Source organism: Siniperca chuatsi, linkage group LG4 (genome assembly GCF_020085105.1).
Source record: "Siniperca chuatsi isolate FFG_IHB_CAS linkage group LG4, ASM2008510v1, whole genome shotgun sequence".
Lineage (NCBI taxonomy): Eukaryota > Metazoa > Chordata > Actinopteri > Centrarchiformes > Sinipercidae > Siniperca > Siniperca chuatsi.
Window position 1 is genome coordinate 12,584,677 of NC_058045.1, and position 22,775 is coordinate 12,607,451.

Genomic DNA, 22,775 nt, shown 5'->3' on the forward strand with positions numbered 1-22,775 from the left:
ATAGTGTTCAGTTGTAGAAATGGCAGCGCTCAGACAGGAGCATCGGTATGGGCTCTCCTGTGGGAAAATCAACAAAAACAACCCGAATCAAACTCTGTATCACGTCAAACTCACTGATACTGCCATCCGGACCCTCGAAGCCTACCAGAACCTGAAGGTAAGATAAAATTATCGGGTTGAACTTTGGAGCTTGTGTGCGTTTTTTTTTCCAGCAATATTAATAGCCTCCCAACTCCGGGAACTGTAAAATCCCTCTTCGAGACGCAGCTTGTTCTTCCTTTTGGTATAAAAAAAGTAAAGTTTAAATAGTTCAATAGCTCGTGGACTACTCAGACCTCATCGACAAACGCTGATAAATGTTGTGTGTGTCGGTTTATTCTGGTTGTGATACAGTAGAAGGCAGGCAAAGCTTGATTTATTGTGATCATAACAGGCAATTCAATAGACTTTGATGAATGAAGGGATTTCATTAAATTCTCCTATAAGCCCTGAGTGAAATTTGTTTTGGGCAGAAAAGGAGAGGGAGGCTCAGGCTATTTTAAATTGTGCATGTCTGCTTGTTTACCAAAGCGTAATCTGCTGAAAAAACAAGTTCCCATATGACAGAGGTTTGTGATTATGCCCTGAGCTTTAAAAGCCTGCTGTTTTCTCGGCTTTTCTATACATACATTACATCTGAAATTTATTATTTAGATTATGGGAGAAAACAGATGATTGTCATTAAATGAAAAAAAGGAAGCTGTTTTTTCTGCTCATTTCGCTCTCGGGAATAAATTAATGAACAAGCTATCAAGCAAATTATTCGACTCCTCTGAATCGGGAGACTGTTTTATTGCTTTTATGGTCCATTAGATTAGACCGAGATAATTTAGTCTATCCAAATGGTCTTTCCCAGAGCCCTGCTTGATAAGACAGTTCAGTTATGACTGCAGTTGGAGGCTCATTTGGTTGGAGATTTTTCCACCTGGATTTGGGAATCGGTGGTTCAGCTGTATAGTCTGCACTGGGCTCGGTGGCAGAGCTCGGCAAGTTGTAGATGGGCTCTTGTGTATTATTGTTGGGCGCTTTTTTTTGCCTTTTTACATGCCTGGAAGCCCGCCCAGCTCCGGAGCTCATTGGTCTGTGAAGCAGAGTAAACTCCAGAGCTCACACAGCCTGACAGCTTCCTCAAGGCCAAAGCAGGCAGGCAGGAGAAGTGAACTGCACAAGTTTTCCAAGTCAAAGACCACCCCAGAAAATACTGTCTGAGACCTCCGGACTCCCCACTGTCTGTGTGGAAGATTTGGTCCCCAGGAACCTCAACCTGAATGAGTTTCTGTTATTAGATATGATTTATTTATTTATTTTCATGTCTGTGTTGTAGGTGAGGAGAGGGGCTTGTGAAACCTAGAATAAAGAGATCTTGTAGCCTTTATATCAACTTAGGGCTGCAATTAATGATTTATCAGCTGTTATTCTCTCAAGTAATTGTTTGTCTATAAAATGTGAGAAAATACTGAAAAATGCCACATCACAATTACACAAAGCCAAAAGATATTCAATTTACTATCACAGAAGATTTAGAAAACCAGAAAATATTCCCATTTGAGAAGTCAGAACCAGTGAAACTTAAAAAAAATTTAAGCTTTTAATCAATTATCAAAATAGTTTCAGAGTTACTTTCTGTTGATTGACAAATGTCTCACAATTTCCCAAAGCCAAAGTTGTTCCCTTCAAACTTCTTACCAACCTTGTTGTCCAGCAAACAGTTCAAAACCCAATTATGTTCAATTTACTATCACAGCAGATTTAGAAAACCTTCCTGAAGTCGGAACCAGTAGATTTTTTGGCACTTTTGCTTAATAAATGACTTACATGATTAACTGATTATCAAAAAGGTTGCTGATTACTTTTGTGTTGATCCACTAATCAATTAATCTTTCCAAGTTCTAATAAGGCACCCTTTATATAAAGGGTGCCTTATTGTAAGTAATGACTTCAACAAATCATTTACTAATGCTATATAGATCAGTTATAAGCCATTAAAAACAACAACTTTTGAGTTGCCAGGTTGGCTGGTGTTTATCATTTCTATTTTGTAATAATGCTGTTTTAGATGTTGGCATTTAGTTTCAATTTATTCAGCCTTAATAAAAGGTGCCTTATTATAAAGTGGTACCAATTAATCAAATAATTGTTTCAGTTCTAGTGAATACTCCAAAATATTCATAATTATTCATATTTTAAATTATCATATAATAAATAAGCTGCTTTATTTTTCCACTTATGACAAACCCTCTTTAAAATGGTCAAGCCATATTCAAACCTATAAGTAAGTAAGTCTGATTTAGCCCTGCAGCTGCATTTGTAATATATAACAAACATTATGCGCTTTAATATTTATTATTCCATTCAATATTAAAAGCTAACGGATGATGAAGAAAATCACAACAATACACCTCAATAGGGAAGACATTTCCCAAGACCATTAATAATAAATTAAGAGCGCTGTCAATCACGGGCACAGCTGTACATCTATTAACCATGTATCATGTTGCCTCAAAGGCAGACATTTTTTATGATTTCCATATCAGACGGTTGGGAAAGAAACAATATGATGGGAGCTTAAGCCAGGTACACTGTGGTCTTGGAGAGCAGCACAGTTACAAACCAGAGTATGAAGGGCTTATAAAAAGTACCTTTTTTAAAGAAAGATCATTGGTTTCAGAAGGAGCTTTCGTCTGGGATCTGTTGTAGCCTTTATTCATTTAATCATTTAGAGGGGAAATCAGCTGAAACACATACACACACACACACACACACACACACACACAGAGAAAGATGCTCAGCAAAATGAATGACATGAGCAAAGTTTTCTGTAGGCTATAGATCAATTAATCACACACATTCCTCTGAAGATTAGGGCCAGAAACCTTTGACCTATAGACTTAATGATAAAGAAATATGACAGTAATTCATCAGGGCAAAGCCTGATGGGAAATGGCAATTATGGCAACGTTTTGGCATTCAAAGAGGAACGTTTTCCAAGTCTCGTCTCATCAAGCCAGACTGCTGTTATCTAGAGAAATCCACTGAGCAGAACTAGAACAACGGCAACATATTTTCACTCATGATGTATGAGCTGTCCGTTAGATTAAACATGATTCCTGAATCACTGACCAGTTTCTTCTTTCACTCTCTCTCTCCTCAGGCATCACTATCAAACCAGCCAGCGATTTGCTTCAAGGGGAGCCAGGGGGTAAGATGTTTTGCATACTCTCCCTAATGCCTCAGAAACTGAATGCTCTAATTGGTTCTGATTTGCTGTGGAGCGCACTTGTGACAGTTCCTCTGCACATCTTATTTGATTCTTAAGCATTCAATAAGCACTTACTTGCATCCACGAAGAGGTCGGCCTTGTGACTTTCCAAAAACTGGGATGATTTTAGTGTCATTTCAGGCGGTGGATTTTGTTGCTTTGGACTGTTTTATTTCTTAGAACTTTTTATTTCTTAGAAACTGGAAGATCCAGTGATCAGCAGCAGGGTGCTTTGAATGCAACAGAGACCAAAGTCTGAGGGAAAGGTGTCATTCATTTGCTCAGTTATACATATGTTGTGTCAAATATCCTATGTATATACAGAAACAAAGTACATAATCTACAAAAACACTTGGCACTGAAAGCAAGAGGACATTCCTGTGAAGCGTCTGTAAAGAGAGATGCCTGTGTCCGGCCAGATTAGCCAGCCACTGTTACACCCTCCGTGGCTTTGCCTGCTAGGCTACTACACATTTACCACACAATCGGCCCTGTCTAAAAGGAGCTGTTCTAATCCCTGCAAGAGCCGATTGCATTGACGAAAGTGACTTTGCTCTGTACACAAATGTTGGCCCTGTGTGCTCACATGGGCCCTGGAAGCCCTAAGACAGGGTATGCTATACCCCCAGGCTGCTAGCCAGGTTACTGGGTCAGGCTCGCAACTGGGGAGGCTTTGTTCAGGGAGGGGGAGGAGGTAGGGGAGTTGGCGAACCCCAGGGAGCCCCCGTGTCTCCATGCCTGTTGTCTCTGTGCAGACATGAAAGATTTGAAATACAGGAATGATACAAGAGCGGTGGAATTTTTTTTATCTAGGCAGCACGCAAAATACACCCAAAACACAAATAATATATATGTAAACATGTAATGAAACATCTGTAAAACGAGCAGCAGATTAACCTGCTTATAAGAGTCTTTCTGTGAAGCAATGTTAAGTGAGTGCAATTTAAGTGTTCTTTAATCATTGAATAGGATTTGGTTATTATATCGCGGTTGGCACATTACATATTCAAATTGCTTTGCGGAATTCAAGCACAGGCTCCCTCCCCCTCTGACAATAGTCCCCGAGCTGGACGATTGGGCATTAATGAGGTAGCTGCAACCATTGGTGGTGGGGGAGGCCAGATTAAGCCGTTAGTGGGGGGAGGATGTTGGTGAACATGGCAGTCTGGCATATAACAGACCGAGAGGATAACCAGTATCTGTGTCTCCAGGTTGGAGGCTTAGAGCATCAGTTGTAGGTATTCCCCTGCTTTTTATTTGCTAGATAAGTGTTTGCTGGAGCTCATCCCTTCCCCAAAAGCAACATGAGGTTCAAGAGGTCATGTGTAGCGAGTGAGGAGGTTTGTCTCCAATGACAGTTGCCAGCTGTACAGCTCGATCACAGAAGCCACGACTGCTTCTCTCTGATCTTTGTCCACACCGGCTCATGTCACATTTCCTGTAAAGGGGCACTTCCAGGGCCACGAAAACCAGAGGAATTCTTCAAAATCACTGTCCTGGCGTCACTCCAGGGCTCGGTGGTATTAGGGGCTAGGGCTCCTATCGAGAAATAGCACGCTGAGGTTTTCAGCTGCCTTTCTCTCTGACCCTGCGGCATTTAGCCCTACTATTGTAAATTGTCTGCCAAGCTTGTAATCATGCGATGAAACACACAAGCTCTTACATGCGTGTGAAACTGGTGTTCAAGGCAACTGTGAAACTTACAAATTACAATGAAAAATTCTGCTTTTGAATCTAGCTAACCTCTACTTTTACTCGTCTAAATAAGGTATAAACTGACTTAAAACCGGATGGTATTGGAGGAAAGTGAACTGAATGGGTTTGATCAATAATTAACGTCTGGAGCAGTGAAATTAAATAAAAAAGGGGAGACTGTGATGCAACTAGAAAGAAATAAAAGAAGTAGAGAGATACTTTTTTCCCACATTTTGTTAAAGCTGGAAATTGAAAATAAATTAGATTCTGGATTACTTTGAAATAACCACCAGGGATTAAGGAATATATTCAGAGCTGGTCTGAGTTCCCATGGCCTGGAATTTCACATCCTGGTGCTTATTTTCCTTCAGGGCTGGCAATGCCACCTGCTTGTTGGCATGATCGATATCCAGAAATAAGCGAATGAGAAATAAAGCTTGCATTAGTTTTTATTTATTAGATCCTTGCTGCAGGGTGCATATTGATTGGTTTTATCCATTGCTACAGTGCTTTCTATTTTAAAAGCACATACTTCTTTTTCTTGGTGTTTCCACTTACACTTCTGTATGGGTTTGTGAGCACTGTATCACCCATACACTGCAACATTGTGCCATACCACTGAGTGGTTCAGTATTATGTTGTACCACAGAATATAAATTTTATGAGTGCAATATTGTCGAAGTAAACACAGACATTTACATTTGAATACCGTATGTTGTGCTGTGTCAGGTGTGACATCAGTTTCATTTCCTCCTCAGTTCATAAATGTTGAGTTGCAGTTGCCAGAGTAATTGTTTTTGTTTATGGCCCTGCCTGTATTTATGTGCACAGCTGTCACATAAAGGCAGCAGTGTTGGGATGAGGGGAATGTAGAGGTGCTCTTATATTCTCATGACGACTGTGTGTGAAGGCTGTGCTTCCCCTGAACTCCCTCCTGCCTGCCCTCTTGATTATTTTGCCATTTCACCCCATGCCTTGGCTGAATCCTTGGGAGACATCAGGGCCTCTATCTCACACACGGCTGCTCTGACTCTACCCCCCGCCACCACGCCGCTTTGCTTCGCCTCCCGCTCGCACTGCAAATAAGCTTTTGCAGAGTGCGAGTGTGTATGTGTGCATGCACACATCTTTTTTTTCTCCTTTTTTTCTGGAAGCTAATTAGAATAACAATAACAGGAATGTGGTTTGAGAGCCGTTCTCTCCCAGTGGCATAGCAGTGAGAGGGAGAGTTGTCCCACGTGTTTCTGAAAGGGCACACGCCGCTCTATTCATCCAGATGTGTTAAGCGAGGCAAAAGTCTCTGTGTTCTCTGCTCGTCTGAGGCCCACTGTGTTTACGCAGAGGCAGTTGGCCTTGGGATCTTTAGATCATACAGTGTATTTTAGGAACAAGCCTCATGAGATCCTACAGTTAAAGAAGACTTTTCTTCAGATAGCTCCTCTGTCATTATTCAAACACGGGATTTCGAAGGATGCCATGGTGACTGTGGCAGTGTTTTAAGAGTATTTTATGGTTAAAAGATCAGAAGATCAGAAATCAATGGCACAAACTGGGCAGGCAGTGTGACTAAAGGTGGAAGTATTTAAGTATATAAAAAAAACACAGTGAAACACATACAAAGTTGTGCTCTGCGTTGTTTATTTACATTCCAAGCTAATCCAGAACCATTAGTACTAAAGATGTAACTGTCACCCTGGGAAACGGGAAATAGCAGTGACAAAAACTCACAATAACAACACAGGCTGCTTTGAAAAATTGACTGAGGGAATATGCAAATTTAAATACTGTTTGGCTGGTTGTTAAGTTATATATAAGTGAAGTCTTGAAAGATTCAATTTGAACAACCCCACGATATTAGTACTGAGATCAAATGAAAGGCAATGAAGTGAGAAAGGGCATGGAGATGCTGTTTCACTGGGAAATGCAACAGATTATGTGATATTTTAGAGTGATGAAAAATGTTTGGGCAGTGGGAGCTTCTGTGTGCTCATTTATCTCCCAGGCTATTTTGGTATTAGCATCAGAATCTAAATTATTAAAACAAACAAAGTCTGAGGAATGACAAAATATAATGCTAATTATGCTGTGTGTAATTGATGGCAGTGTGGTGCTCGTATTTACTAAAAATGTCTAGTTTATTTGGAGCAACTAATACTCTAATGCAAGAGAGTAAATATTTTGTAAATATGTCAAATCAAGAATCGTTAAGATCTTTAACTATTTAGATGATTATAAGGAAGTTACCATTTAAATGACCTCTAATAAATGTTACAATCTTACTGTGCAAAGCTGTTGATTATTTATCATCCAATAAGTAATTTGGTATTGTAAAAATAGAACCAAGTTGACAATAAGGAAATATTTCATACAGTGCCTGCGCTGGCCTCTGAGGAGTCTTATCACAAACATTTTTTAACTTGGATTTAAAAATGCAGCACAACAGGATATGAGCAACACTAACACTGCAAGTAAACATGGGCAGTGTTATTGTGTACAGTAGTGAGGAGTCTTTAAAGCTTAACCCCAAAAGCTTGAAACGAACACCAGAGAGCTATTGTTTAACCTAAAGACAGAGAGCTTTAACAGGCTTATGTAATCCTTATTAGTTTTTTGGTGGCAGATACACACTGCACAAAAAGGACTATTTTCACTAGATTTGTCTTATTGTGATCTCTAGAGTTATAATTCCACAACTAAGTGTACCTAGATATCAACAGGGATATTTTGAAGTTTTAAAGTTTTCTAAAGTATTTTACTCATATTTTTCACCAGCACTACTATTGAACTCATAAAGCTAATCACCTGCAGTCACATGACAAATCCCTGTTGTTTCTTACACCTGTATGTTTGACAGTTCAAGCACACTGAGTGTGTTATTTGGCTTACCTTTTCCATCCATGCAACTTGATTTTACACATCACATCTCGGTGCATGTTTTGGATTTTCCCCTCGTTCTCCAAGTTTCCCTGCAAGTTAATCAGGTTTGTACATACTTTCCAATGCACAATCTGTGAATTGTTAAAGGATTATAGTCTGCCTGCTTGCGTGGACAGAAAAGTCCAGTAATGGGACCAAGTGGTTTGTGGGAATGCTCCAGTGAAACAGCTAGGAATCAACAAGGGAAGCATATTACTGGTGTCAGTGCATCTGAAGTTTAATAACCAGTTTGTAAAGTGAATTTTCTAACTTCCAAACCATCACCATCCACTACAAAGGTTTAGACGGTGGGGGGTGTCCATTTACAGAAAACCATAGTCTGAGTGTGTTTAATTATTATATTACGAAAAGAGGAAACAGTGTCCTGTCACTTAACATAGGCTTTGAAAATCTCCATCCCTCTGTGTATGAAGAGGAAAGCACAAGGAACCTACAGTAAGGAGGGGTGGGGGTGTCGGGGGTGGGGAGACAGAGACTGTTTGTTGAGGTTGACAGATTAGCCCCAGCCTCTTGGAAAAAGACTGATTCTGCTTGGCATAACAGGCAGTATCTTGGGGGATGCTCGACAGTTGCCCATCCCCATATCCCCACACTAACTCCCGTCAGCACCCCCCCCCCCCTTTTTTTTTTCTTTCCTGTCTCTACCAACCCCCCTCGAAGAATAGATCCTCAAGCACAGGAACCACCACATCCACCCAGTCTCACTGAAAGCATGATTTAGACCGTAAGAGGTAATGCGTCACATGTTTTCTTTTGTTTTTAACAAATGAGTCACAGTGGAATTGTTGATCATACTGTACAAAGCTTGGAGACAGTGGATAAGAATAATTAATATGACTCCTGCGTTTCTCTGAGACACTGTTTGTCAGCATCACTGCACTTGCATGACTGCATGTGACATTAAAACACAGCGGAGAACTTGTGGAGTCCATTATATGATATATGAGCTCACCTTTGCACTAACATATAAACCTAAATAAAATAAAATACACTTGCTCTAGCCAGGATCCATCCCCCTCTTCTCTGCTCAGTTGCTCGGCACATTCCTAAAGGAAGACTATTTAGGGCCATCCCTCATGCACTGGCTCTATTGGGAGCAACCCCCCCATCCATACACACCCAAACCCCCAATCCCTCTCTTTACCCTCCAACAACACACAGCCACACGTCCCCGCTGTTCATGAATAATCCAGGCGGGCCGACAGCCCATTGCACTCAGCTTTGTGGGGGAAGATGCTAGAACAAAAGACGGGCAGCTCAGAGAGCAGCTATGGCTGAGTAGGCTCAGATGAGAAGACAATGGTAACTAGTGTCAGTACAGACAGGGGCAGGAGGCAAAGACTTCAGAGTAAATCACATATCCAGGCGCCTGCTCCCATCTCAGTGTTGCCATGCCAAATACCAGAGCTGAGAAGATTGCCTTCTCGCTTTCGTCTGCAAAGAAAGAAAAGACAGAGAGAGAAACTATCCTCTCATCTTTCCCTGCAGATGTTTGGCTTGCAAAAGCACAGGACTAGGGGAGAAAGTAGTTCTCTTCAGTGAAGCTATTTTTTCCTTCCTTACCAAATAGCAGGGTTAAGGACTCTGTTTAACCCCATCAAAGATGAGCAATTTTAACATGCTTGGGGTGTCAAAGATGAAGTTTTACAAGGATATCACCGATGGTGTCCTTTGTCCTTGTTCAACTGCTGAGCCCCCTACCAAGATTTTCTGTTCCAGTCCAGTTCACACCTTATAACAGCTCGAAAGTATTTGACATCTCCATACACACAGGCCCTGGAGTAGCAGATGTGGCTGAGCCGTGGCCACAGAGGCAGTTATTGTATCAGTCTGTATGCTCCATGGGGGGCTGCACTGACAAGGTGCTAAAGATTGCCGTTCTGATGCCATTTGGTGTCTGTAACTGTAACTGTCCAATGGCTAAACTTTACTCATATCATGATGATGGCTGGCATTACAGCACACAGCTCTTACTGCTTTTATTAAGCTGTTCAATTTTATTAAACTGACACATTAATATTAATAGTACTTTAATGATAATAATAACCCATTAAGCTTTTCTCTGATTAATTAATCATCAGATTTAAGGACTCACACAATCATAATTAAAATACTACAGAGCATAAGCAATTTAATGAATTCTTTCTCTCATTCCGAACTGGACAAATAATGATTTTAATAACGCCTACAGCAGGAATAGCTAATTCAAATTATACATCAGAAAAAATTAATATAACAGAAAACATATCTTACTGTAAGTGCTTTTTTAATAATTACAGTGACATATATTCCTACATTAAAAGAACTTGAGTAAAACTGATGTTTTGAGTAACATCTAACAGTTCAAACGTGCACTTAAAACCAATTTGCTGTCACAGTCCTTACAGAAATGCATGCAGTTTGGTGGAGTCATGTACCCAGAGCTTCTGTCAGTCATATGGATGTGTATACGTGACTCACCAGTCCTTGACCTGGGAGTACTGAAACTGTATTTTTCTATGACCTGTTATTAGCTGTATCTGAACTCGGTTTGTCAATTTGAGAACTTAAAAACCCTCCTTTGTGTATTCATTAGCCATGTTGCTCACATTTAAACTGAGGATTGAAAGTTCATAGTCTTTGTTTCTATTTTTGTTTATAAATTAATGATTGTGGTGACTCCACGAAGTTTGACTGATAATAGTCTCTCTCTGTTGACATGGCACCTAAACGGTCAGGTAGATATTTGACCCCTGCATGTGCCCTGTGGGAGTGTGGGGCTTCCTCTGCCCGAAAAAACTCTCTGAAAAAAACTCTTAAAATGACAGCACACACACACACACACATAGTCTCAGGGGATCAGACCAAAGCGCCATATGGAGATGTCTATGACTCAGCGTCTCTATGTAAATCTACACCTACTACTTGACTGACAGCAGCTTCAGGATCACAAACCTGTCGGCACAAGTAGTGTCACTGACTAAACACATCAAATGTTGATTTCATCAGGTTGGGTGGGATGATGATGAAATTGCATAATTGGCTGTGATTATTAGTGTATTCTGCAGTCACTATTTAAAGCTGTAATCTTTAAACCTCTGGTTGTTCAGACTACAGCAAAGTTGTTGCAGCAAAAATGTAATCGACTGACCAGGTAATATGATCTTGAGTATGTTATTTCCTGAAGTGATAAAGATAGAAAGCATTGGCATTCAACAGTAGACTTAATTGCAGTGTAAAGAACAAACGTGATAAACACCATTTTTAGTCTCCATACAGATTCACACCATTAAAGTGAAACTTTACAACTTTTAAAATAAGAAATAATACATTCTTCCTCTTACAAATGATAACTTGAACTCATAAATAAGAAAACACACCGCTGCTAAATTCAATACACTCAGGGGTTTTGCAGCTACATCCTTAGTTGCTCTGGTATGACCAGTAGCCATAGGGTGGCTACTACTGCCTGACTCATACTGGATGTTTGATGCCGATATCGATATTTAAGAGTTTTAAAAATCTGATAATGGCCAATAATATTTGTTTTTATAAACAAACATTTTTGACAAGGATATTTTAAATGTGTTTTTAAAGAATTGTGACCACAGTGTTAATTGATTGGGACTTTTTGCAGTTGAAAAATAAACTTGTAAGTGCTCTCTGTTGGACCAACTATGTAATGGAGACATGGTTTCTAAATCACCTAAAACATATTTTTGGACTGACATGTCTTATTTATTATTGGCCAGCATATACACCAATACTAAAATATCTGAAATTAGTTTAGATCAGCCAATATTTCAGTTTAGCTAGTTTCACTTGTGGCTACAGCTAATATTAGCAAACTTTAGATAGATATAATGGAACTGACATTACTGACTCAGTTTGTTGATTTAATGACTCATCTTACTACAGTTACACTATGTAAAAGTTTACATTAAATCTTATACTAGAAGACAGATAGTAATTTGACACACTAGTTTTTGTACAGATTAAGCAAACAAGATATAACATGGTAATTAGTGAGGCAGATTTTGTTGCCTTCATACAGAGCTAGGCTAGTTGTTTCCCCATTTCCAGTCTTGTGTGTGCTAAGCTAAGCTAATTGGCTGCTGGCTGTAGCTTCATATTCATCGTACAGATCCTCTCTATCAATCCTCTCTAACTAACTAACTCTTGGCAAGAAATATAGTTGAGCGTTTCATGTTTTTGAGCATTTATTTTTTGCTCCACTTTCAGGGTTAAGTTTGTGATCCTGGTGTTCGACAGACAGGCTCTGTTTTAGGAGTCAGGAACTAATGGGTTAAATGACATATGGTTATGACGCTTGAGAAGGAAGCTGTGAATAAAACGGGGGCGACCTCTGAACAGTCTGACCTGAGTGACACTGATTAGAATTAAAATGTGAAGTGTGCACGGTGGCATGGATGGGGGTGACAGGCAAATCTAATGCATGGTTGGAGGAGGCTCATACTGCTGCCACTGACTGAAAGAGGTGACGTGGTGGCACTATTGCAATGCTAAATGTGTAAATATGTAAATGTGAGCTCTCATCTTATCAGAAGCTAGCTTCTGTTTAGCAGCACTCTCATTTTAAAACACATTCAAATGCAGTTCTTCTGAATGCCTTTCTCTACGTCAGTAACCCCATTTTAGTGACTTGTTGCTTCTAATTTTGGTCAAGGCGGCTACTACTTTACTCTCTTAAAGTAATAAGTCCTATGGACATGGCTCGCCTCTTGTCCCAGCTCACTTTGATGCTTTTTTGGTTGATCGTCCAGACATAAGCAGGACTCTGCTTTACCACTTCATGTGAACGGTCAGACGTAAATAGGTCAGAATTAATAGTCAGCTGTGTGTCTCAAGTGTCCGTGGCGTTGTGGGCTGCTTTGCGTTTTGTGTTGACATGGGTGGGCTTGTGCACATGAAGGAGAGCTGGAGGCTGATGGGGGTAGGGTGAATGGCATGCGTTGGGTTTTAGAAGAGGAGGAGGGGTGTCGAGGAGAGGAGCTGTTCATTGGCTCCGTGCTGCAAAAAAAAAAAAAAAAAAATACTGCTTATGGCTTTGCTGCATGACTGGGCATTTGTGACAGCTATAGTCCTGCCTGCCACATCTGCCAGGGACACTGTGCTCTCAGCCAGTCAGCTTATTATCAGTCGCTTACTACTGATAACTAAAGAGGCAGCTTCAAGTCCATCTGACTGACATTTGTTTTTCTTGAGACCTGCAGTTAAAAATCGCCTGTTTGCTTTGGCCTGAGGTGGTACCACGAGGTCTGCTACAAAAAGAAGTGAAAGACAGGAAAAATGTGAGCTGTTGCAGCCATCTCACATTAAGTACAACTCATCAGTAAGCACGTATTCATGCTTGTTAAAGGATGGTTGATAATCATCGGGCTTCTGCTGAATCTAGGACATTTTATCAACAAAAGTACTAAACTGTCCATTTTCAGGCTGAAACACAGCTGCAGGCAGTGTAGAAGAGAGCCGATGCCAAATGTGTTTTAAAGGACATATTACCTGTTGGTTAATGACTTTCTATGTTGAACTGTCCTTTTAGTGGAAGTAGGTTTTTGGGTCATTTTATGTAACAGGTTTCTGACAGAGATAGACTTCACCCTGCTGGCTTGTGTGTTGCTAGGGAGCCGTCGACAGTCTGTGACAGAGGAGGTTATCGCCCAATTGAAAAAGCTGTCCGCTACACTATTGTTATGTTTTGGCTTTCAGACAGGCTTCTCCCATGACTGGGTACAGGTCATCATCCCTGACCTGGGAGGTACCATGTAGCCTCTGTGATTGGCCCAAGTGGAAGATTATTTAGGTCACATTTATTGCTTTAATCAGTATCAATAAAAGATGCTGCTTTGTTGATTTACTTTATCCAGTGTTTTTCCACTTTGAGATTACGTTGAATTAGATCAGGCAACATCTGGAAGAAATAAAAACGTGCTTATTACATAACACACCACTCAAATTAGCAATGATAGCAGATACACTGGAGCATGTCAGTGAGTGTCCAATAGAACACTGTAAAATTGTTTATGTTTTGTAAACACAAATAAAGGACTTGCTTGGTGTTTATTTTTACTTTTATTATAAAGATATTTTACTCTTCTAAACAATGTTTCTAATAATTTCATACTCAGTTTTTTGTTTCTTTATTTGTCTTGATAGTACATAAAGATCCCAGCGCCGACCCCTGAATCTCCTGATGGATTCAGAGTCTTCTCGTTCTACCTGTCCAGTGACAGCAAAGAGAAGCCTCAGTCCAGCTTCGACTGCATTCACCAGTATGTCTCAGGGTAAGCAGCACACATAATTCTTTCCACAGTTGACCACAAATGGAATTCGTAGTAAATTTGGTGTCAGACAGAGACCGCAGGGCCTTACCAAACAGTGGCTTCTCTCTTCAATACTACAACAGACAGTACTGCTGTCAGGCTATATTCAAACAAGACTACAATAACACCCAAAGACAGACCTAAAAGGTGTGACCAGTAATAATTGAGAACAGAAAGGTAGTGTTTGTGGCTATGCAGGGCCAACAGGTTGTTTAAAGGGTTAGATTAGAGCTGCTTTATTTGTACTGAAGTCTGAAGTTTTAGCCTTTATAACTGATGCTTTATAACACAGGACTGGACTTTGCATTCAGACACAAGTCACACAAGCAGTTATGTGTGTGTCAAACAACACAATGACAGCAAGAATCTCTAATGCTTGTGTTTGACAAATGGCCAGTTAATTGAGCCGAGCCAGAAAATTTGTAAGCGTAAACTCTTGAGTCTTCTCCCTTCTCCTGCACACAGGGAGGGCAGGGATCACCTGGAGGGCCAGGGCAGCATTCAGGACAAGATCACAGTTTGTGCCACAGACGACTCCTACCAGACAACCCGGGAGCGCATGTCTCAGGTGGAGAAGGACATCTGGAGCCGCTCTGCAATTGAGATCAAGCCGGGGCCAAGTAAGCTTTTTGCCTAATAGCTGTATTCTGTTGTATCTTCTGGCCTCAGTTGTACGTGGTAGCCTTCAAGCACGTAGGGATCAAGGACAGATAACCAGAGAGTTTTTATGTTCCCAGAAAGCTTCTAAACCATTGCTTCTCGCCATTTTATCCTGCTGATAATTGCCATATGGCGTGGAAGTTATCACATAATTGATCAAAGTGCTGCATTGCAATTATTCATGCAAGCGAGATGCCTCTCTTTCTTGTAATTTGCCTTTCATTTTGACCAGATTGCTCAGGCACTGTGCCAGCTTGCCTGCCAGCACCATTAATGCGATTGGGTTTGCCAGAAGTATCTGCTAACAAGTCTCATGCTGATGAAGTTTTGCCTAAAATGTAATTACACTGACTGGAATTTAATTCATTTTCATTTGATAAAATATATCACCTAAAGAAGAGGCAACACTTAACCTGGGGTGATCTGGGCCTAACATGCAGGATCTCCTTCTTACAATCAGTTTTCTTTATTCACTGCCTTCTCCTTGCCTGAGTCACGGTTTTAGTCATTGTCGATTAAATTGACCATGCTGCAACTTTATAAATGATCTAGCCACGGGGCTTTGTGACATTTAGAGGTCCCGTGTAAATTTAAATGCTTGTGTAAATTATTATTTTATGAATGGAAGCACACTGTGTAGACACTGTGTAGGCCAACGCTACACACAACATGATGTTTAGGGTAATTGCTGTAGAAGCCAGCTGTTGGAACTGGTTCCTACACATTACATGTCATGCTTTGCTGCAGAAATAGTCTCTCAGAGGCTTTTACAAATGTACATGTATGCATCTAATAAATGTTGTAAAAGACATGAGAGATCCTGGTTAGAAACATGGAGTTACAGGGTATCCCATTTATGGGAACATGTCTTTTCAAGCACACAGCTGTCCTTCCCTTCTCGTGGACACTAGAAAGAGAAATAAATGAGTTATGGATCACAGTATGTGCCATACACAGTTGTTTTGTGGTGACTGTCTTTTTACGGTACAGTAATGTTATACTCATCACAAAACATGTCCATATACCAACTCACAATTACACGTTGGAGATTAGAAAAAATGTAGTTAATAATGTGTGATTTTAAGTTCAATTGCATTCAGGGGAAATGAGCAGCTGACAAATAGGCAACTGAAACATGTGCAAAACTGGTGTTGGTAGAAGTTTTTGTTTTTATAAATTCGATATGATTTGAAGTAATTTATTTCCTCTTTAGCATTTAGAATTATTTTCCTCTATGATATTGATACACTATTGTGAACAGTTGCTATTTTTAGTGTTTGGTCATTGCTCATAAATAAGCCCACGACATTGTAAAGCATGTCAGTTATCCTAAGTGATAACTAAAAAAGCTGCCTTGAGAGTCTTAAAACTTCCATCCAGCTGCTTTAATTTATTACAATACAAACGATGGTTCTAGTTGCTGCTTGTTTGAAATGTGGCAGTACAGGTTGTTTCAGTGCGGGAAGGATATTTGCCTAAAATGTTAATGATCTGTTTCAAGGTAGATGTTGAAACAAGCTCCTGCAAAACTGTTGCATTTTGCACAGTAGATTTAAACTGACTCCATTTGAATCTTACAAAGAATACTCTATATTGCTAAAACTGATATCTAAAGGTACTTTTATAAAGCATAAATATCTATGGTTATACCAGTATGACTACTGTAAAACGTCCGGTATACATATGGTACTTCTACCATGTTGTCCGTGTGAAAGCGCTGTTAGTCTTTGACCTATAGAAACCTCCAAAGTATAGCTTAAAGTTGTAATGAGATTACGGCCTGCAGATATCTATAAGCACTGCTTGCCCAGGTCCAACTGAATTAGTACTGCAACAGGAAGAAAGGGCCTCTCTGTGTTAGTTGCTTTAGTTTCCATGCGCCTCTGTTTACTCAGAAGTAGGCTAACCCTACTGTCAACCCCTTTCACTGTTTTCCACTCGCAGCAACACTGCCTCTGCACACCGACACAGAAAGGTGCATGAGCACAGTACCGTGTCCAAGGTATTTATGTATGTAAATTGCTTTTTCAGATTGGGCTGAAAGTGCTACACATACTGTATCTGTTGCGTGTGCAAAAAGCAGATTGCATGACAATAGAAAGATATAATCAAGATAAAATGTACGAGGTTCTCGTGTGCAGGCCTCTCTTTCAAAATCAGGGTGTGATTTGTATAACTGGCCTGAGGACTGGATTAGGAATGATATGTTGGCTGCGCTATTAAAGGATACTGTCAACATATGGGAATCCTGTTATCAAATCAGTTACAATTTCCTTGTTCATCTCTAGTTTTGTGTAAGGTGGCGACTGCTGGCCATTCAAAAACAGCTTTAGATTACTGCCTTGATAACTTTTTGATTCACTATCATTGACCGAAGAAACTTACCTTTATCTTCCACAAATGTCATGTTGTAACTCTGCTGTGTATCCCTTTGTTTTGATCTTAGGTAAGTGCGTAAAGGTCCAGAGGAAGCAGGGTCTGATATCAGGCTCAGATAGCAGCAACAAGCACTCCCCCAGCAACAAGAGGAGCCTGGTTCCCAGCCCTGTGGCACATCGGCCCTTGAGGGATCGCATCATTCATCTCCTGGCCTTAAAGTCCTACAGGAAACCTGAGCTGCTACTGTGGTTGGAGAGGGAGCGGGCCGGTCCAAAGGACAAGGCTGACCTGACCTCAGTACTGGATGAGGTGAGACATCTGGCACATTGCTATGTAAACAGTAAAAGTAAAAGAAAACACCAAATGTGAAGTGTGATAAATACAAATGTAGCAGCTTTTAGTGTCAGTTGATATCAGGTGAAGGATTGAAACTACAAACATAAATTAGTCCCCAATGTGCAATTTTGTTAACGATACTAATGAATAGACTAACGCTGTACAGCTATAAAACTCTGCTCTAAAAAGGTGATGTCAGTAAGTTTATTTCAGGCGTACGTCCTGTGTTCACAATGTTTGAGTGTCCCACTGCAATCATCAAGTGGAGACTGTGCCGCCGCTGGTAGCTGTAATTAGGGCTGTGCTTTAATTATCTTTGGAGGAGAAGATTGTGTTTTGACAAGAGAGGGGTGGGGTGTCTCCAGCTGGGATCTGACTACTTTCAGAATTGAAAGTGGTTGGTTTGGCAAGATTTGTATCAACAGGATTAAGGTGAATAAGGGCAGAGTTAAACTGTTTACCACGAAAACAATATAGACCCAATGAGTCGCAAAAAGGTCTTGTTTTATTTAAATATAAGGTGGAGTTACAGCATTGCAGGTTAACACAGTTTGCACACAGCTTTTATGACCTCAGTTGGCCTCTATTCCTTTTGTTTTCTGTCATCTTTCTGTTGGTTTATTAACATTGGGAACTGTTGTTTTTTCAGGTTGGTAAACTGAACTCTAAAGACCACAGCTACTCTCTGAAGGATGAGCTCTACAGACACGTCCAGAGAGACTGGCCTGGATATCTAGAGGAGGAGAAGCAACTCATCCATAGGCTCCTGATGAGGTGGGTATTAAGTTAATTCACTCAAATCTTTTGTGTTTTGTTCCACTGAGAGATTTGGAAATGTATAACAAAATGTTCTGTTTAGTTTTTTAAACGAATAGTTCAATTTTTTGGGAAATACGCTTATTCGCTCCCTTGCTGTCAGTTAGATGACAAGATCGATACTCTCTTGTCTATCATAAATGTAAAGCTACAGCCAACAGCCAGTTAGCTTAGCCAAATTTAAAGACTGGAAATGGGGGAAAAGCTAGCCTAACAGCACATCTAAAGCTCACTAATTAACACGTTTGTTTAAATTGCACAAAAACAGAGCTTTAGAGGTGCTGGTAGGCAATTTGTTGCAAATTGTTACCTTTGGACAGAGCCAGGCTAGCTGCTTCCCCTTGTTTCCAGTCTTTGTGCTAAGCTAATCACCTTCTGGCTGTAGCCTTATATTTACCGTACAGACATGAGAGTGATATCAATCTTTTAATCTTAAACTCTCGGCAAGAAAGCAAATAAGCATATTTCCCAAATTGTCTAACTATTACTTGAAAGTTCTTTTAGACTTTTAGAGACCCATTTGGGCAGATAATGCAGAAATGGTTAAGGGATGGATGCATTTTGACAGTGCTGGCGTTAAAACAGAAAGGCCACTAAATTAATGTAGAAGTCTGCTGTGATCATGTTGAAAGGGGAGCTTCTAAATGACTACTTCTCTGCACTGATGAATCTCTTAATGGACACATCAAAGCAGTGGAAAATATTCCCTGCACCGTGTTGCCAAATGGCATTAGCATGGAAGGTTCAGAGTAGCAAGGCTGAGCTTTTTCAGGGTGAGCTTCCTCCCCTCGTAGGTTTCCTCTGCCTGCCAGTAAACATGCAGGCCATGTGCTTCATGAGCGTTTTGGAAAAAGGACAAGTTCTGTTGGCTGATTGCACAACCCCCTCTGTTCACCACCCCTGCTAAGTGTAAAAAGCTTACAATTGTAGTCATCAAATTGTTTGCCAAGTGTGATAAAACTGTGATAACCTGTAAATACTGAAAACTCCAGATTTCTCTCCTCTAGTTTATTCATTTGTTGGAGTAGATTCTTCTTATTCAGGCTTTCTTACTACTGTCATTTCATTGACGTTAATTTTTAATGGTTCTGAACTCCACTCACACTGACCATATGATTAAGAACGTTGCATGAATCCACTTGGGGGGAGTGACTTGTTGTAGCGTCTGTTTGAGGAAGGAGCTGTAGGAAGCAGATTACCAGAGAAGAGGGTTTGGTCCTACAGAGGTTAAATCTGCTGCTATTGTTCTGCTCACTGGACTGTGTTTAGTCTTTGTGGTTGCCTCCTGTAGATTCTATCACCAGAGACACACACACAAAAAAAAAACACTTGCAAAAAGCTTTGATAAAATTAAAAAAGATTGACAGTTTTGTAATGTCAGTGATTATTTCTTCTGAGGAAAAGCTGCAGTCGCTGTCTTTTCTCTGTGTGTCAAAATAAATGATAATTGCTTGTCCACTTGCTCATAAATCTGCCAAAGCAGGCTTTATGACCTACATACTGCCTCTTCCTGTTTAGCTTTACATGCCCTTTACCTTGCAGTTACTGTCCAAATGAAGGTGCCGTGTTCTTAATCTTTCTCCAGGAAACTTCAGCCACTCCACAGTAGCCAGTTGAAGAGTCCCCAGTCCAACCATTCATTCCACAAAACTCCCGGGGACTCTCCTTCACAACTCAGTCCTGCCAAGAATCTCTCTGTGGTAATTATTCACCTTGAATGAATTGCATTTCCCCCTACTTCATACATTCTTGACTGAGAATAGATTGCAGATACACATTATTGGAATTATTTCGGCTATATCTTTGTGTAATTACATTGAGGAGCTTCAGACTAAATATAGCCCTAACTGGAATTAAAGGAATAGTTAAACAATTTGGGAAATATGCTTATTTGCATTCTTATCAAGAGTGAGATGAGAAGATCGATACCCCTCCTATTGCGCACTATTTCTTGGCCAGGATCAGTTGTAACACTAACAGAGACTCCATGAAGTTACTGGTCCTGGCCAAGAAATTGCTCGCCACATAACCCCCACTTCTGTTTTGGTACAAATTATACAAACGAGATATAGTATAACGTGTTAATATGTGAGCTGTTGTTACCTGTGGACAGCACAAGGCTGGCTGTTTCCTCATTTCCAGTCTTTATGCTAAGCTAAGCAGCTGCTGGCTGTAGCTTCATATTTACCGTGCAGATAAAAGAGTGGTGTCAATCTTCTCATCTAGTGCTTAGCAAAAAAAAATAAAAAATCAATCAAATCAAATTAACATATTTCCCAAAACTATTCGTTTAAAGTAAATATCTATTTATGCACATGATACAGGTACTTTTGGTTCATATCAAGTAATTCGCACTCTAATATTCAAAAGTTAAAAGGAATCATTCACTGTATTCACTTTTTTCCCCTCTAGAAACGCCCATTGCCCTCGGACCCATCCAACTGTCAGACCCCCAAAAAACAAAGACTATTAGACCAGTGTTTGCCTCTGCAGTCGCCCTCTTATGGAGATTACAGCACCAATGGGGCTCGTAGCTCCTCTAGTCATAGAAATTCTAGTGTACAGATCAAACTGGAGTTCGACAAAACCAACAATCATCTCCAGGGGAGCCCAAATCGTCTGTACTCGCCGCACAAACTCAGCAGTTCAACTACTATTCCTAAACTGGAGAGGACAGAGCCAGCTCCTTCTGCACCTAGCCCTAAGCCCCCACACACTGACACCTCCATCTGCACTGACCAACAGTTCACCAATGGCCAGCATAAAAAGAAGAGGTCCAAAAAGCATAAAGACAAGGAACGAGAGCGCTTAAAACCAGACTGGATTGAGACCAGTCCAGAACTGAAGCAGAACCAAGATAATCTCAAAGGTAAATGTCCATAAAAGGTTATGTCACACTTTGTGTATCCTATTGTGCTGTCATAAATCTGTTTTAGATTATTTGTTCGGGCCAAGACATTATCAGCTTTCATTTAGCTAAAAGGAAAAAATCCTGAGTTGCTGCTGGAAGCCCACAAGGAGCAATTCATCTTTTTTCATTTGAGAGAGCAGTGAGTGTTGTTAGGACTGCTTTCTCCGCCTTCCAGTCGTCACTCCCCCCTCTAGTCTGTTGATGATTGACTGTGAAACAGCTGGGTGACCTACGGTCGAGCGAGTCAGCAGGCAGCATTGCCTCCCACTCTGCCCTCTGCTGCTGACGTCACTGTTTTCCTTGTATAAGATCGCTTATCTGAGACCGTGATATATGATTCCACCAGCCTTGATATGATAGGCACATTATCGCATTTGCATTGGCAGATTGTTTTAACCTTTTTTTCAATGTGTGTGTGTGTGTGTGTGTGTGTGTGTGTGTGTGTGTGTGTTTTTCCTATCTACAGACCATGAGGGAGAGAAAACACCTGTCAATCGAACCTCAGCAGAGGAACTGCCGGACTATTTAATGTAAGATAAATACACACTGTGTCCCTGACTGTGCTATATGTTATAATCCCACATTCAGAAGGGATTTATGATTCAGGAATGAAACCAAAATAATTGTCACAACTTCAGAGGGGCCACATAAGTCCACATCTGTCACTGAGGGGTTTAGGTTTCGGAGTCTAACCCACTGTTGAGAAAAGAAACCAACTCGTCCCAAAAGGGTTGGGTTCAGCTTCACAACATTGACATAAATAGAAGGAAGTAAAACACATGTCTAAATGAGCTGTCACAAAGCTTCACCAAGAATAACTTTGCAAACAAATGATCTTATGTCTTACATTTATTTATACATCTGGTCAACACATCATGCTGTTAAATCAGTGACGTGTCAGGCCTCTCACTCCGTTCTGCAGTGCCATCTCCTGGAAAGATTGGGAAATGACTTGGCTTCAAGAGATCACTTCTGCTTTTAAACAGCAGATTTCAATAAGTTAATGTTTTCCTTTTTTTCAGAAAATACAGCACCATAACAGCACTGGAGCAGCGGCAACAGTATAAGGACGACTTCTGTGCCGAGTATGATGAATACAGAGCTCTTCATGACCGGATTGGGGCTATCACAGACATGTTTGTTCAGTTGGGCTCAAAGATCAATACTCTCTCCCCTGGAACACAAGAGTACAAGGTACTGTCTAGATCAGGAGCCTTTAACTGCTCTGTTTGTAATGAAACACCAAACAGTGAACAGATCAGATACACTGCAGACTAACACTTTCTTTTGTAATCTTTTCAGCTCATGGAGGACCAAATACTACAAAAATACCGAAAGTACAAGAAAGTAAGAATTATTTAAAGTGTATCTCATTTCATGTAGTACTATGCACTAGGCCTCATTTAAGAACAACTCATAT

At 40.5% G+C, this 22,775-nt stretch overlaps 1 protein-coding gene across 1 annotated transcript in view; it reads left to right on the top strand.

The window, feature by feature from the left end:
- Positions 1 to 22,775, top strand: part of LOC122874374 (RNA polymerase II elongation factor ELL) — a 27,332-nt gene continuing 4,557 nt past the window's right edge. The window contains exons 1-11 of the mRNA XM_044192117.1: positions 1 to 157; positions 3,191 to 3,238; positions 14,087 to 14,214; positions 14,719 to 14,873; positions 17,360 to 17,601; positions 18,278 to 18,402; positions 20,030 to 20,144; positions 20,857 to 21,313; positions 21,822 to 21,885; positions 22,378 to 22,549; positions 22,658 to 22,702. Coding sequence (XP_044048052.1) covers positions 20 to 157; positions 3,191 to 3,238; positions 14,087 to 14,214; positions 14,719 to 14,873; positions 17,360 to 17,601; positions 18,278 to 18,402; positions 20,030 to 20,144; positions 20,857 to 21,313; positions 21,822 to 21,885; positions 22,378 to 22,549; positions 22,658 to 22,702 — 1,689 coding nt within the window. The 5' untranslated portion in view covers positions 1 to 19. The remainder of the gene's footprint in view (positions 158 to 3,190; positions 3,239 to 14,086; positions 14,215 to 14,718; positions 14,874 to 17,359; positions 17,602 to 18,277; positions 18,403 to 20,029; positions 20,145 to 20,856; positions 21,314 to 21,821; positions 21,886 to 22,377; positions 22,550 to 22,657; positions 22,703 to 22,775) is intronic.